Below are 15,301 nucleotides of genomic sequence, written 5' to 3'. Positions count from 1 at the left end.
TTAGAAGACAAGTTGAGGAGAGAAGCCTGCCCCCCCTCCCATTAGGGGACGAGTTGAGGAGAGAAGCCTGTCCACCCCCCCTCCCATTAGGGGACGAGTTGAGGAGAGAAGCCTGCCCCCCCCCCCCTCCCATTAGGGGACAAGTTGAGGAGAGAAGCCTGCCCCCCCCCCCATTAGGGAACGAGTTGAGGAGAGAAGCCTGCCCCCCCCCCCCCCCCCTCCCATTAGGGGACGAGTTGAGGAGAGAAGCCTGCCCCCCCCCCCCTCCCTTCCATTAGGGAACGATTTGAGGAGAGAAGCCTGCCCTCCCCATTCCCATTAGGGGACGAGTTGAGGAGAGAAGCCTGACCCCCCTCCTCCCATTAGGGGACGAGTTGAGGAGAGAAGCCCCCCCCCACAATCTCAAGCTCTAAGACGTCAGCAGCCCTTGTAGTGTTGTAGGAGCCTCCTGTTATAAAAACAGCTCCTGAAATGACTGAAGTGGGCTGTAAAGAGTGGCATGTTTATTTTTAGGTGTGTGAAAGAGCAAAAAGGTCAGGGCATGAATCTATACAAGACGAGAGGCAGCTCCCACAGCTCCCACAGCTCCCACAGCTTCCACAGCTCCTACAGCTCCTACAGCTCCCACAGCTCCCACAGCTCCCACAGCCTCCACAGCCTCCAGAGCTCCCACAGCCTCCACAGTTCCCACAGCTCCCACAGCCTCCACAGTTCCCACAGCTCCCACAGCCTCCACAGCCTCCAGAGCTCCCACAGCCTCCACAGTTCCCACAGCTCACACAGCCTCCACAGCCTCCAGAGCTCCCACAGCCTCCACAGCCTCCAGAGCTCCCACAGCCTCCACAGTTCCTACAGCTCCTACAGCTCCCACAGCCTCCACAGTTCCTACAGTTCCTACAGCTCCCACAGCTTCCACAGTTCCCACAGCCTCCACAGCCTCCAGAGCTCCCACAGCCTCCACAGCCTCCAGAGCTCCCACAGCCTCCACAGTTCCCACAGCTCCCACAGCTTCCACAGCTCCTACAGCTCCTACAGCCTCCACAGCTGCCACAGCTTGCACAGCTCCCACAGCTTCCATAGCTCCCACAGCTTCCACAGCTCCCACAGCTCCCACAGCCTCCACAGCCGCCAGAGCTCCCACAGCTTCCACAGCTTCCATAGCTTCCACAGCTTCCACAGCTTCCACAGCTCAGATTGTTATTCAATGTCAAGGTTATTGTTCAGCTGACAGCTTTTCTAAAGAGCCAAAAGTCAGGGAATTGTAAAGAGATAAAACATCTATATAGTTTTCCTACCGTCACAGGAGGTAGAGAGGAAAGGAAACCCTGTCAAGTGAGACACAGGAGAGGAGCCATATTCAGAGAGGAGACAGATACAGAGAGGAGACAGATTCAGAGAGGAGACAGATACAGAGAGGAGACAGATTCAGAGAGGAGACAGATACAGAGAGGAGACAGATACAGAGAGGAGACAGATACAGAGAGATACAGAGAGGAGACAGATACAGAGAGGAGACAGATACAGAGAGATACAGAGAGGAGCCAGATACAGAGAGGAGCCAGATACAGAGAGATACAGAGAGGAGCCAGATACAGAGAGATACAGAGAGGAGTCAGATACAGAGAGGAGACAGATACAGAGAGGAGACATATTCAGAGAGGAGCCAGATACAGAGGGGAGCCAGATACAGAGAGGAGACAGATACAGAGAGGAGACAGATACAGAGAGGAGCCAGATACAGAGAGATACAGAGAGAAGCCAGATGCAGAGAGGAGACAGATTCAGAGAGGAGACAGATACAGAGAGGCGACAGATACAGAGAGGCGACAGATTCAGAGAGGAGACAGATACAGAGAGGAGACAGATTCAGAGAGGAGACAGAGAGGAGAGGAGACAGAGAGGAGACAGATTCAGGGAGGAGACAGATATAGAGAGGAGACAGATACAGAGAGGAGACAGATTCAGAGAGGAGACAGATACAGAGAGATACAGATACAGAGAGGAGACAGATAGGAGACAGATACAGAGAGGAGACAGATTCAGAGAGGAGACAGATAAAGAGAGGAGACAGTTACAGAGAGGAGACAGATTCAGAGAGGAGACAGATTCAGAGAGGAGACAGATTCAGAGAGGAGACAGATTCAGAGAGGAGACAGATTCAGAGAGGAGACAGATACAGAGAGGAGACAGATACAGAGAGGAGACAGATTCAGAGAGGAGACAGATACAGAGAGGAGACAGATTCAGAGAGGAGACAGATTCAGAGAGGAGACAGATTCAGAGAGGAGACAGATACAGAGAAGAGACAGATTCAGAGAGGAGACAGATTCAGAGAGGAGACAGAAACAGAGAGGAGACAGATTCAGAGAGGAGACAGATTCAGAGAGGAGACAGATTCAGAGAGGAGACAGATACAGAGAGGAGACAGATTCAGAGAGGAGACAGATTCAGAGAGGAGACAGATACAGAGAGGAGACAGATTCAGAGAGGAGACAGATTCAGAGAGGAGACAGATTCAGAGAGGAGACAGATTCAGAGAGGAGACAGATTCAGAGAGGAGACAGATTCAGAGAGGAGACAGATTCAGAGCTGTTTGATGCTGAGTGAAGTGTTTTACTATTTCTTTATTTAGTCTTTCTAATGCTCTCTCAGTGTACTCTTCATACATTGGACAATCACAATGCCAGTTCTCTCAATCAACCTTGTTATGACATTGTGTAATAATGTTTTCATTGCCCACATAAATAAATCAGTGTTTAATCATCATTATAAAATGCAGCAGCACCACCTTCCTGATATTCATCATCATCATAATTTACCAGACGCTCTTATCCAGAGCAATTGGGGTTAATTGCCTTGCTCAAGGGCACATCGACAGATTTTCCACCTAGTCGGCTTGGGGATTCGAACCAACAACCTTTTGGTTACTGGCACAACACTCTTAGACGCTAGGCTATCAATGATGCCCATGTGTTGATGATGTGATAATGTGTTGATAATGACCATATGCTATACAGTTCCATCAGTAGTCACCAGTGTACCCCATGCAGAGGGAAGTCCAGTGTTGTCCCTCCTGTCCTGCTCTATGGGCTAAAGCCTTATACTGTACGTGTCTTCTGCTCAGACGAGGAGGAGCATGGATCGGACCAACACGCAGCGAGGTATGTAGACATAATGATTTATTAAATGAAGACGAAACACGAAGAACACTTGAATAAACTACAAAACAACAAACGACGTTAAACAGACCTGAACTTGTGAACATAAAAAACAATGAACGCACGAACAGGAAAGAACGAACGAACGAGACAGTACCGTGTGGTGTAACAAACACAGACACAGCAACAATCCCCCACAAACAAACAGTGTGAACAACCTACCTTAATATGGTTCTCAATCAGAGGAAACGTCAAACACCTGCCCCTAATTGAGAACCATATCAGGCAACACATTGAACCCAACATAGAAACACATAACATAGACTACCCACCCAGCTCACGTCCTGACCAACTAAACAAAGTTAAACAAATGAAATTAAGGTCAGGAACGTGACAGCTACCTCTATTCTCTATCACCACAGAAGAAGATAAATCGACTTTCATCACTGCCGTGCTCCATATGAAGAGGAGCTTTATGTGTGTGATCAGACAGTAAGGTGGATGAAACAAAGTCTTCTTCCCAGGAAAAAGGACTGTTTGAAACATTGAGAGTAAAAGATGAATAAATCAGGAGAGGAGGCAGCGTTTATTTAAGCAATAAGGCACGAGGGGGTGTGGTATATGGCTAATATACCACGTCTAAGGGCTGTTCTTAAGCACGACGCAACGCAGAGTGCCTGGATACAGCTTTTAGCCGTGGGATATTAGCCATATACCACAAACCCCCGAGGTGCCTTATTGCTGTTATAAACTGGTTACCTATGTAATTAGAGCAGTAAAAAGACGTACAGTTGAAGTCGGAAGTTTAGCTGTGGATGTATTTCAAGACCTACCTTCAAGCTCAGTGCCTCTTTGCTTGACATCATGGGAAAATCAAAATAAATCAGCCAAGAACTCAGCAAAAAATTGCAGACATCCACAAGTTTGGTTCCTCCTTGGGAGCAATTTCCAAATGTCTGAAGGTACCATGTTCATCTGTACAAACAATAGTACGCAAGTATTAACACCATGGGACCATGCAGCCGTCATACAGCTCAGGAAGGAGACGTGTTCTGTCTCCTAGAGATTAACGTACTTTGGTTCTGGTCAATCCCAGAACAACAGCAAAGGACCTTGTGTCAGGAATTGTGAAAAACTAAGTTAAAATGTATTTGGCAAAAGCGTATTTAAAATTCAGACTTCAACTGTATACCCGTGGTATACGGTCTGATATACCACGGCTGTCAGCCAACCAGCATTCAGGGCTTGAACCACCCAGTTTAAAATGTACTATAATTTCACTGCAGAGACTGAGGGGGAAAAGGTGGTCTACAGTCTGTAGTGGTAGTGATATATTATGTTACAAAACAGTAATATATTCTGTAGTAGAGAACTTAGTCTCAGTCATTTAAAGGACAGATGATCAGAGAGTCATTATCATTAAAACTAAAGAAGTAGGGGTAGAGTCCCTCAGTCATTTACAGGACAGATGATCAGAGAGACATTATCATTAAAACTAAAGAAGTAGGGGTAGAGTCCCTCAGTGATGTACAGGACAGATGATCAGAGAGTCATTATCATTAAAACTAAAGAAGTAGGGGTAGAGTCCCTCAGTCATTTACAGGACAGATGATCAGAGAGTCATTATCATTAAAACTAAAGAAGTAGGGGTAGAGTCCCTCAGTGATGTACAGGACAGATGATCAGAGAGACATTATCATTAAAACAAAAGAAGTAGGGATAGAGTCCCTCAGTGATGTACAGGACAGATGATCAGAGAGTCATTATCATTAAAACTGAAGAAGTAGGGGTAGAGTCCCTCAGTGATGTACAGGACAGATGATCAGAGAGACATCATTAACACTAAAGAAGTAGGGGTAGAGTCCCTCAGTGATGTACAGGACAGATGATCAGAGAGTCATTATCATTAAAACTAAAGAAGTAGGGGTAGAGTCCCTCAGTGATGTACAGGACAGATGATCAGAGAGTCATTATCATTAAAACTAAAGAAGTAGGGGTAGAGTCCCTCAGTCATTTACAGGACAGATGATCAGAGAGACATTATCATTCAAACTAAAGAAGTAGGGGTAGAGTCTCACAGTGAAAGTGCAGCCAGTGAAAGAGTAGATACGGGACCTGGCCTCCACATTGTAAAATGAGACCTCCCCTTCTTCATAATCCACAAACACCCCCACCTTCTGGGGCTTCTCTCTCAGGTAGAGGTGTACAACTGGTTCATCAAAAACCCTGTACTCATCCCCATCCCACAGCCCTACAGCTCAGTGTCCATTCTCAGAACTTCTTGTAAGAATCCCACTCCTGTTGATGGACCCTCTTACCACCCCGAGAATCCATCCAGCCTTCTCCTTCACCTGCACCTCATAGTAGAATCTCTCTGAGGAGAAGCCCTCCTGTCCTCACACACTACCAAAACTATTGAACCTTATATCTCTGTCTCACCTGTTTCCCATCCTCAGACAGGATGAGTTTGGGTTGTGTTGTGTTAGGATCCAGAGTCACATCTACTGCACTCTGCTGCATCGTCACACAACTTCCTCTCTTAATTGAGTGTCTCCCTTCATATAAAACACAACTCACCTCCAAGTCCCCACACACAGACTTCTGTGAACACTGATCACAGACCAGTCCTTGGTGTGTGGAAGAGGTGGAGGTGGTCATTAGTGAGAGAGAACTGCTCGAACTCAGTGATTTCCTGCTCCAGCTCTCTGATCAGCCATCCAGCCCGTCTCTCAGCTGCTTTCTGCCTCTCCTCAATCACCTCAATAAGCTCACCCTGGCTTGTCTGAATGGAGCACAGTAGAGCTGTGAAGACCTCCACACTGTCTGCTATCTCCTGCTCTGCATCTCTCTTGCTGAGCTCTACTGAGTGTTCTATCTCCTTACCCTTCCTTAGTCTATGACTTGGGTGACTGAAGTCTTTGACAAGTTTTTGGGCTTTCCTCTGACACTGCCTTTTATAGAGGTCCTGGATGGCAGGAAGCTTGGCCCCAGTGATGTACTGGGCTGTACCCACTACCCTCTGTAGCGCCTTACGGTCGGATGCCGAGCTGTTTCTATACCAGGCGGTGATTCAACTGGTCAGGATGCTCTCGATGGTGCAGCTGTATAACCTTTTGAGGATCTGAGGACCCATGCCAAAACTTTTCAGTCTCCTGAGGGGAAATAGGCTTTGTCCTGCCCTCTTCACGACTGTCTTGTGTGTTTGGACCATGATAGTTCGTTGGTGACGTGGACACCAAGGAACTTGAAACTCTCGACCCGCTCCACTTCAGCCCCGTTGATGTTAATGGGGGCCTGTTCGGCCCTCCTTTTCCTGTAATCTACGATCAGCGTCTTTGTCTTGCTCACGTTGAGGGAGAGGTTGTTGTCCTGGGACCACACTGCCACGTCACTGACCTCCTCCCTATAGACTGTCTCATCGTTGTCGGAGGTGAGAGGTGTTGGGATAGAGCCTGAATTGTATGTCATGTTAACTTTCCTATACCTTCTGTGTCACTGTATTGTTGACGTTATGGTATGAAATACCTTCTTAATCATTGCCTTCTTGAAAACACATTGAGGTCACTTAGAAATGTCCTTGTTTTTGAAAGAAAATTAAAAAATGTCCATTAAAATAACATCAAATTGATCAGAAATACAGTGTAGACATTGTTAATGTTGTAAATGACTATTGTAGCTGGAAACGGCAGATTTTTTATGGAATATCTACATAGGCGTACAGAGGCCCATTATCAGCAACCATCACTCCTATGTTCCAATGGCACATTGTGTTAGCTAATCCAAGTTTATCATTTTAAAAGGCTAATTGACCATTAGAAAACCCTTTTGCAATTATGTTAGCACAGCTGAAAATTGTTCTGATTAAAGAAGCAATAAAACTGGCCTTCTTTAGTCTTGTTGAGTATCTGGAGCATCAGCATTTGTGGCTCAAAATGGCCAGAAACAAAGAACTTCCTTCTGAAGCTCGTCAGTCTATTCTTGTTCTGAGAAATGAAGGCTATTCCGTGCAAGAAATTGCCAAGAAACTGAAGATCTCGTACAACGCTGTGTACTACTCCCTTCACAGAACAGCGCAAACTGCCTCTAACCAGAGTAGAAAGAGGAGTGGGAGGCCCCGGTGCACAACTGAGCAAGAGGACAAGTATATTAGAGTGTCTAGTTTGAGAAACAGACGCCTCAAATGTCCTCAACTGGCAGCTTCATTAAATATTACCTGCAAAACACCCGTATCAACGTCAAAAGTGAAGAGGCGACTCTGGGATGCTAGCCTTCCACATCTAACCATGGCATGGGGTTGTTCAATGACAGACATGTATTTGTTTAAATCCTATCACAAGATGTTTTTTTTTATTTCAGAGAGACAATCAATTACATTTTGTTGTTAAACTAGATACAGTATACTGTATCTCCCTCACTTTCACTGCAAGGTTTTACACAGTCAAATGTGCAAAATAATTACATTTTTAATAAAGAACTATACTCCATAAAGAGATGAAGTTGTGTGATGATGAAACTGAAGAGGATGCAGTAGAGTGCAGTAGAAGGGACTCTGGACCCTAACACAACACACCCCAAACTCATCCTGTCTGAGGACGGGAAAACCGGTGAGTTATGAAGAGGGAATTATAAAAAACATTCTGGAATGCCCAGAAAGGTTTGATACAGCTGTCAAGGCTTCGGGAAAGAAGCGGTTATCCTCAGGGAGATTATACTATACGAGTTGCAGGTTAACTTTTCTGAGCCACCCATCCCGGATCCGGGATAATTGTCATCAACAAAGCTGAATAGCATAGCGCCACAGTCAAATAATTTTACTAGAAAATATTCATAATCATGAAATCACAAGTGCAATATTGCAAAACACAGTTTAGCCTTTTGTTAATCCACCTGTCGTCTCAGATTTTGAAATTATGCTTTACAGCGAAAGCAATACAAGCGTTTGTGTAAGTTTATCGATCGCTCGACAAAACAATAAGAACACCTAGCGTCAGGTAACTTGGTCACGAAAATCAGAAAAGCAATCAAATTAATAGTTTTTCTTTGATGATCTTTGGATGTTTTCACTCACGAGACTGCCAGTTAGACAACAAATATTCCTTTTGTTCCATAAAGATATTTTTATATCCAAATACCTCCGTTCGTTATGTGTTATGTTCAGAAATCCACAGGAAAACGCGGTCACGACAACAGACAAAAATTCCAGATAATATCAATAATGTCCACAGAAACATGTCAAACGTTTTTTATAATCAATCCTCAGGGTGTTTTTCAAATATCTATTCGATAATATATCAACCGGGAGTGTTGGTTTTTCAATAGGACCGGGAGTAACAATGGCCGCCTTTCTCTGTTGCGCACAACTCACTCTGAGAGCCCCCACCTATCCACTTACGCAATGTGATGGTTCTCGCTCATTTTGGGCAGGTCGCTCATAAATAAAAGCCTGAAACTATGTCTAAAGGCTGTTGACACCTTAGGGAAGCCATAGAAAAAGGAAGCTGGTTAATATCTCTTTAAATGGGTGAAAGGGATGCATAGAACAGAGAGGTTTCAAAAACAGAGGCACTTCCTGATTGGCTTTTCCTCAGGTTTTAGCCTGCAATATCAGTTCTGTTAAACTCACAGACCAAATTTTGACAGTTTTGGAAACTTTAGAGTGTTTTCTAACCTAATCTGACAATTGTATGCATATTCTAGTTTCGGGGGTTGAGAAATAGGCAGTTTCAAATGGGTATGTTTTTTAGCCAAAAACGAAAATACTGCCCCCTACACTTAAGAAGTTTTAAGGGGAAAACAGGGTGGGCTTCAGGAGGGGCTAGAGAGTCCATCAACAGAAAAGAGGTTATAGGATCAGGTCCTGTGAATGGATATTGGACTGTGGGGCTGTGGAATGGGGATGGATGAAAGGCTTACATGGAACCTCATGTCCACCTCTCCCTGAGAGAGAAGGCCCAGAAGGTGGGGGTGTTTATGGGTTATGAAGAGGGGGAGGTCTACTTTTACAATGTGGAGGCCAGGTCCTGTATCTACTCTTTCACTGGCTGCACCTTTAAGGAGAGACTACCCACTCCTCTGTACAGTCGATAACACTGATAGGAAAAACTCACTGATCATCTGTCCTGTAAATCTCTCAGAATGAGTTTACTCCACTTAGTTTAATACATGATAGAGTTGCACGTTCTTCAATAAATATATATATATACACAGTATATACTAGAGATACATGTGTCTCTGTAATGAAATGTTCATGATCTAATTCAAATTGAATGTATGCCTTTGGAGGAGTGGTCTACAGAGGAGAATGTAACTCAGATTGTTCGTCCACAAACAAGGAACTAGACAATGCATCAGTGGTAAAAGACTATGGGTCAGGAATGTTGAGGTCAGATGACAATTCAGTAGGTTAATCACTGCACAACAATAAAACCCACAGAGTAAATGCAGGAGGTTGAACAGGAAGTCATATAAAAATGATAGTCAGATCCAACTGGCCCAGGAAATAGAATAAAAAAGAAACTGTGTTTATGACAGCACCATCACGATTTTATAGACATTACAATCCTCAGTCATCCCTCTTTATCTCTTTCTCTCATTTCTGGTCTCACTCCAACTTTTCTGTCTATTTCCCTATTACTTCTCCTTATATGTCTCCCTCTCTTTTCCTCTCCCCCCTCTTTCTGCAGTGAGTGACTCACCTGTGTATAACCTACCCAGTGACTCTCTTATGAAACATAGAGGCGGGGCTGCCACTCCGGGTTCTGAGTGAAACATGGAGGCGGCGCCTCTGGTTCTGAGTGTCTCTGCAAGTTGTTTTTCTCTTCTCTCTCCTTCTATACAACAACACTCTCTCTACCTCCAATAATAATCAGATCCACCCCCTCAATTTCCTCCTTTCCCTCCTCCCGCTTTTCTCTCTCCTTCTATACTCTGACTCACTCCTCATTGTATTCCTCCTGACTCAACACTGCTGATTGCCTGTGTCCCTACTGCCCCTCTTCCTCAGAGAGAGAGAGAGAGACAGACAGAGAGAGACGGAGAGAGAGAGAGAGAGACAGACAGACAGAGAGAGAGAGAGAGAGAGAGAGACAGAGAGAGAGCGAGAGAGCGAGAGAGCGAGAGAAAGACAGAGAGAGAGACAGAGAGACAGACAGAGAGAGAGAGAGAGAGAGAGAGAGAGAGAGAGAGAGAGAGAGAGAGAGAGAGAGAGAGAGAGAGAGAGTAGCAGAGGACTATATAACAGAACCGTAGAGAGTACCAAACACTCTTTTTATGACAGAGAACTTTTACATATTAATCACATCATGAACACACTCCATTTGTGTAAACGGTTCATTCTATGCATTGGTCTCTGGTCATACCCTCACAGCCCCAGGATGTTAAAGTAGTACATACTGCATGCTGTTCTGGAGTACTCTCCCAGGTGCTCCCTCTGCTTTACTCCTAAACTGATACTAGACTCTCTCATACATATCTAACTCACTCACAGTATAGTACAGTCCTACAGTAGCCTACTACAGTAATCCATGTATACATATCTAACTCACTCACAGTATAGTACAATCCTACAGTACCCTACTACAGTATCCATGTATACATATCTAACTCACTCACAGTATAGTACAATCCTACAGTACCCTACTACAGTATCCATGTATACATATCTAACTCACTCACAGTATAGTACAATCCTACAGTACCCTACTACAGTATCCATGTATACATATCTAACTCACTCACAGTATAGTACAATCCTACAGTACCCTACTACAGTATCCATGTATACATATCTAACTCACTCACAGTATAGTACAATCCTACAGTACCCTACTACAGTATCCATGTATACATATCTAACTCACTCACAGTATAGTACAATCCTACAGTACCCTACTACAGTATCCATGTATACATATCTAACTCACTCACAGTATAGTACAATCCTACAGTACCCTACTACAGTAATCCATGTATACATATCTAACTCACTCACAGTATAGTACAATCCTACAGTACCCTACTACAGTAATCCATGTATACACATGAGTGCAGATGGAGAGCACACGCAGGGGAAATCTGCTGCACATATGCAGATTTGAACCCCAGCGTGTCGTCACGGTTACCGTCCCTGAGCCATCTGCTGATTGACTGACGTCAGTGAGCTGACCTGTGATTGACTCCTCACAAGGGGTCTCCTATTGGCTGGGCGCTCCGGGAATGATGCTACTTCCCCACATGTGGGTTCCACGCAGTTCTTGACCCAGGTTCTGTATGCATTACCGCAGGGTGTATCTCAGTAGTCTCAAAGTGGATTCCTTCCCTTGTCTCCTTGTTTCCTTGTCTCGTTGGGTTATCATGCATTGATCTGAAAAAGACAGGATGGGTGAGAGCAGGATGAGTGGAAGTCTAGCAGCTCTGTGGTGGGTGTGCCTGTCCAGGTCTTCTAGATCAGTGCAAACAAAGGAAAGGTGACAAGAAGACGAGGCCATTTCAGAACATTGAAACTCACCCATGGTGAAATGAACACTTATGTTATGTATGCTGTTGGCCTGAGCAGGGCCCACTTACGCTGGAGGAAACAGGATATGACATCATCAGTGGTGATTCATTGATGGGGTGAATGGACTCGTGCTACAAGCACATTTCACACACATTTTTATTGCCTTAATTATAGTGATACATTTCCTCCACTGTAAGAATTTAGATGAGAGGGAAATGGCCTGTTGCCCTCATTGAAATAGATTGGGAGTCATTTTCTAAATTCTGTATTGGAACCAGTAGGGGGCATGTGTGAGACTTTGTACAAAAAATTATAAGGGGTGAATGAGAGTCAGAGAGAGAGAGACATACACACAAACACACACACACACACGCACGCGCGCGCACACACACGCACACACACACACACACACACACACACACACACACACACACACACACACACACACACACACACACACACACACACACACACACACACACACACACACACACACACACACACACACACACTTACAAAAAAGATTATTATAATTGTTTTCCATTATAACATATACACATGAAAACGACAGCATACAGACACACGAACATCAACTGCGTCCCACCTGCCAAGACCCACCTGTCCAGACTCACCTGTCCAGACTCACCTGTCCAGTCCCACCTATCCAGACTCACCTGTCCAGACCCACCTGTCCAGACCCACCTGTCCAGTCCCACCTGCCCAGACTCACCTGTCCAGTTCCACCTGTCCAGACTCACCTGTCCAGACTCACCTGTCCAGACTCACCTGTCCAGTCCCACCTGCCCAGACCCACCTGCCCAGAATTACCTGTCCAGTCCTACCTGTCCAGTCCCACCTGCCCAGACTCACCTGTCCAGACCCTCCTGTCCAGAGCCACCTGTCCAGTTTCACCTGTCCAGACCCACCTGTCCAGACCCACCTGCCCAGACACACCTGTCCAGACCCAACTGCCCAGACTCACCTGTCCAGTCCCAACTGCCCAGACTCACCTGTTCAGTCCTACCTGTCCAGTCCCACCTGCCCAGACTCACCTGTTCAGTCCTACCTGTCAAGTCCCACCTGCCCAGACTCACCTGTCCAGTCCTACCTGTCCAGGCCTACCTGCCCAGACTCACCTGTCCAGACCCACTTGCCCAGACACACCTGTTCAGTCCTACCTGTCCAGACCCACCTGCCCAGACTCACCTGTCCAGACCCACCTGCCCAGACTCACCTGTTCAGTCCTACCTGTCCAGTCCCACCTGCCCAGACACACCTGTTCAGTCATACCTGTCCAGTCCTACCTGTCCAGTCCCACCTGCCCAGACCCACCTGTTCAGTCATATCTGTCCAGTCCCACATGTCCAGACACACCTGTCCAGTCCTATCTGTCCAGTCCTACCTGTCCAGTCCCACCTGCCCAGACTCACCTGTCCAGACTCACCTGTCCAGACCCACCTGTCCAGTCCCACCTGCCCAGACACACCTGTTCAGTCCTACCTGTCCAGACCCACCTGTCCAGACCCACCTGTCCAGACTCACCTGTCCAGTCCTACCTGACCAGTCCCACCTGCCCAGACACACCTGTCCAGTCCCACCTGCCCAGACTCACCTGCCCAGACCTACCTGTCCAGTCCTACCTGTCCAGTCCTACCTGTCCAGTCCCACCTGCCCAGACCTACCTGTCCAGACCCACCTGTCCAGTCCCACCTGCCCAGACACACATGTTCAGTCCCACCTGCCCAGACCCACATGTCCAGACTCACCTGTCCAGTCCCACCTGCCCAGACCCACATGTCCAGACTCACCTGTCCAGTCCCACCTGCCCAGACACACCTGTCCAGTCCTACCTGCCCAGACTCACCTGTCCAGTCCTACCTGTCCAGTGCCACCTGCCCAGTCCCACCTGCCCAGACACACCTGTCCAGTCCCACCTGCCCATACACACATGTTCAGTCCCACCTGCCCAGACCCACATGTCCAGACTCACCTGTCCAGTCCCACCTGCCCAGACCCACATGTCCAGACTCACCTGTCCAGTCCCACCTGCCCAGACACACCTGTCCAGTCCCACCTGCCCAGACACACCTGTCCAGACGCACCTGTCCAGACCCACCTGTCCAGTCCCACCTGCCCAGACTCACCTGCCCAGAGACACCTGTCCAGTCCTACCTGTCCAGTCCCACCTGCCCAGGCTCACCTGTTCAGTCCTACCTGTCCAGAATCACCTGTCCAGACTCACCTGTCCAGTCCCACCTATCCAGACTCACCTGTCTAGACCCACCTGTCCAGACCCACCTGTCCAGTCCCACCTGCCCAGACTCACCTGTCCAGTTCCACCTGTCCAGACTCACCTGTCCAGACTCACCTGTCCAGACTCACCTGTCCAGTCCCACCTGCCCAGACCCACCTGCCCAGAATCACCTGTCCAGTCCTACCTGTCCAGTCCCACCTGCCCAGACTCACCTGTCCAGACCCTCCTGTCCAGAGCCACCTGTCCAGTTTCACCTGTCCAGACCCACCTGTCCAGACCCACCTGCCCAGACACACCTGTCCAGACCCAACTGCCCAGACTCACCTGTCCAGTCCCAACTGCCCAGACTCACCTGTTCAGTCCTACCTGTCCAGTCCCACCTGCCCAGACTCACCTGTTCAGTCCTACCTGTCAAGTCCCACCTGCCCAGACTCACCTGTCCAGTCCTACCTGTCCAGGCCTACCTGCCCAGACTCACCTGTCCAGACCCACTTGCCCAGACACACCTGTTCAGTCCTACCTGTCCAGACCCACCTGCCCAGACTCACCTGTCCAGACCCACCTGCCCAGACTCACCTGTTCAGTCCTACCTGTCCAGTCCCACCTGCCCAGACACACCTGTTCAGTCATACCTGTCCAGTCCTACCTGTCCAGTCCCACCTGCCCAGACCCACCTGTTCAGTCATATCTGTCCAGTCCCACATGTCCAGACACACCTGTCCAGTCCTACCTGTCCAGTCCTACCTGTCCAGTCCCACCTGCCCAGACTCACCTGTCCAGACTCACCTGTCCAGACCCACCTGTCCAGTCCCACCTGCCCAGACACACCTGTTCAGTCCTACCTGTCCAGACCCACCTGTCCAGACCCACCTGTCCAGACTCACCTGTCCAGTCCTACCTGACCAGTCCCACCTGCCCAGACACACCTGTCCAGTCCCACCTGCCCAGACTCACCTGCCCAGACCTACCTGTCCAGTCCTACCTGTCCAGTCCCACCTGTCCAGTCCCACCTGCCCAGACCTACCTGTCCAGACCCACCTGTCCAGTCCCACCTGCCCAGACACACATGTTCAGTCCCACCTGCCCAGACCCACATGTCCAGACTCACCTGTCCAGTCCCACCTGCCCAGACCCACATGTCCAGACTCACCTGTCCAGTCCTACCTGCCCAGACTCACCTGTCCAGTCCTACCTGTCCAGTGCCACCTGCCCAGTCCCACCTGCCCAGACACACCTGTCCAGTCCCACCTGCCCATACACACATGTTCAGTCCCACCTGCCCAGACCCACATGTCCAGACTCACCTGTCCAGTCCCACCTGCCCAGACCCACATGTCCAGACTCACCTGTCCAGTCCCACCTGCCCAGACACACCTGTCCAGTCCTACCTGT

General features: G+C 47.9%; 1 protein-coding gene across 1 annotated transcript; it reads left to right on the top strand.

Annotated features, from left to right (window-relative positions):
* The first annotated feature begins 541 nt into the window (after positions 1-541).
* On the top strand, positions 542-1,228 carry LOC129822543 (uncharacterized protein C10orf62 homolog). Its single transcript, XM_055880848.1, has one exon. The coding sequence runs from the start codon at positions 542-544 to the stop codon at positions 1,226-1,228; it is 687 nt and encodes a 228-aa protein (XP_055736823.1).
* The last annotated feature ends 14,073 nt before the right edge of the window (positions 1,229-15,301 follow it).

Source organism: Salvelinus fontinalis, chromosome 24, assembly GCF_029448725.1.
Source record: "Salvelinus fontinalis isolate EN_2023a chromosome 24, ASM2944872v1, whole genome shotgun sequence".
Lineage (NCBI taxonomy): Eukaryota > Metazoa > Chordata > Actinopteri > Salmoniformes > Salmonidae > Salvelinus > Salvelinus fontinalis.
The sequence above is the reverse complement of the archived record's forward strand: the minus strand, read 5'-3'. Positions and strand labels throughout refer to the sequence as shown.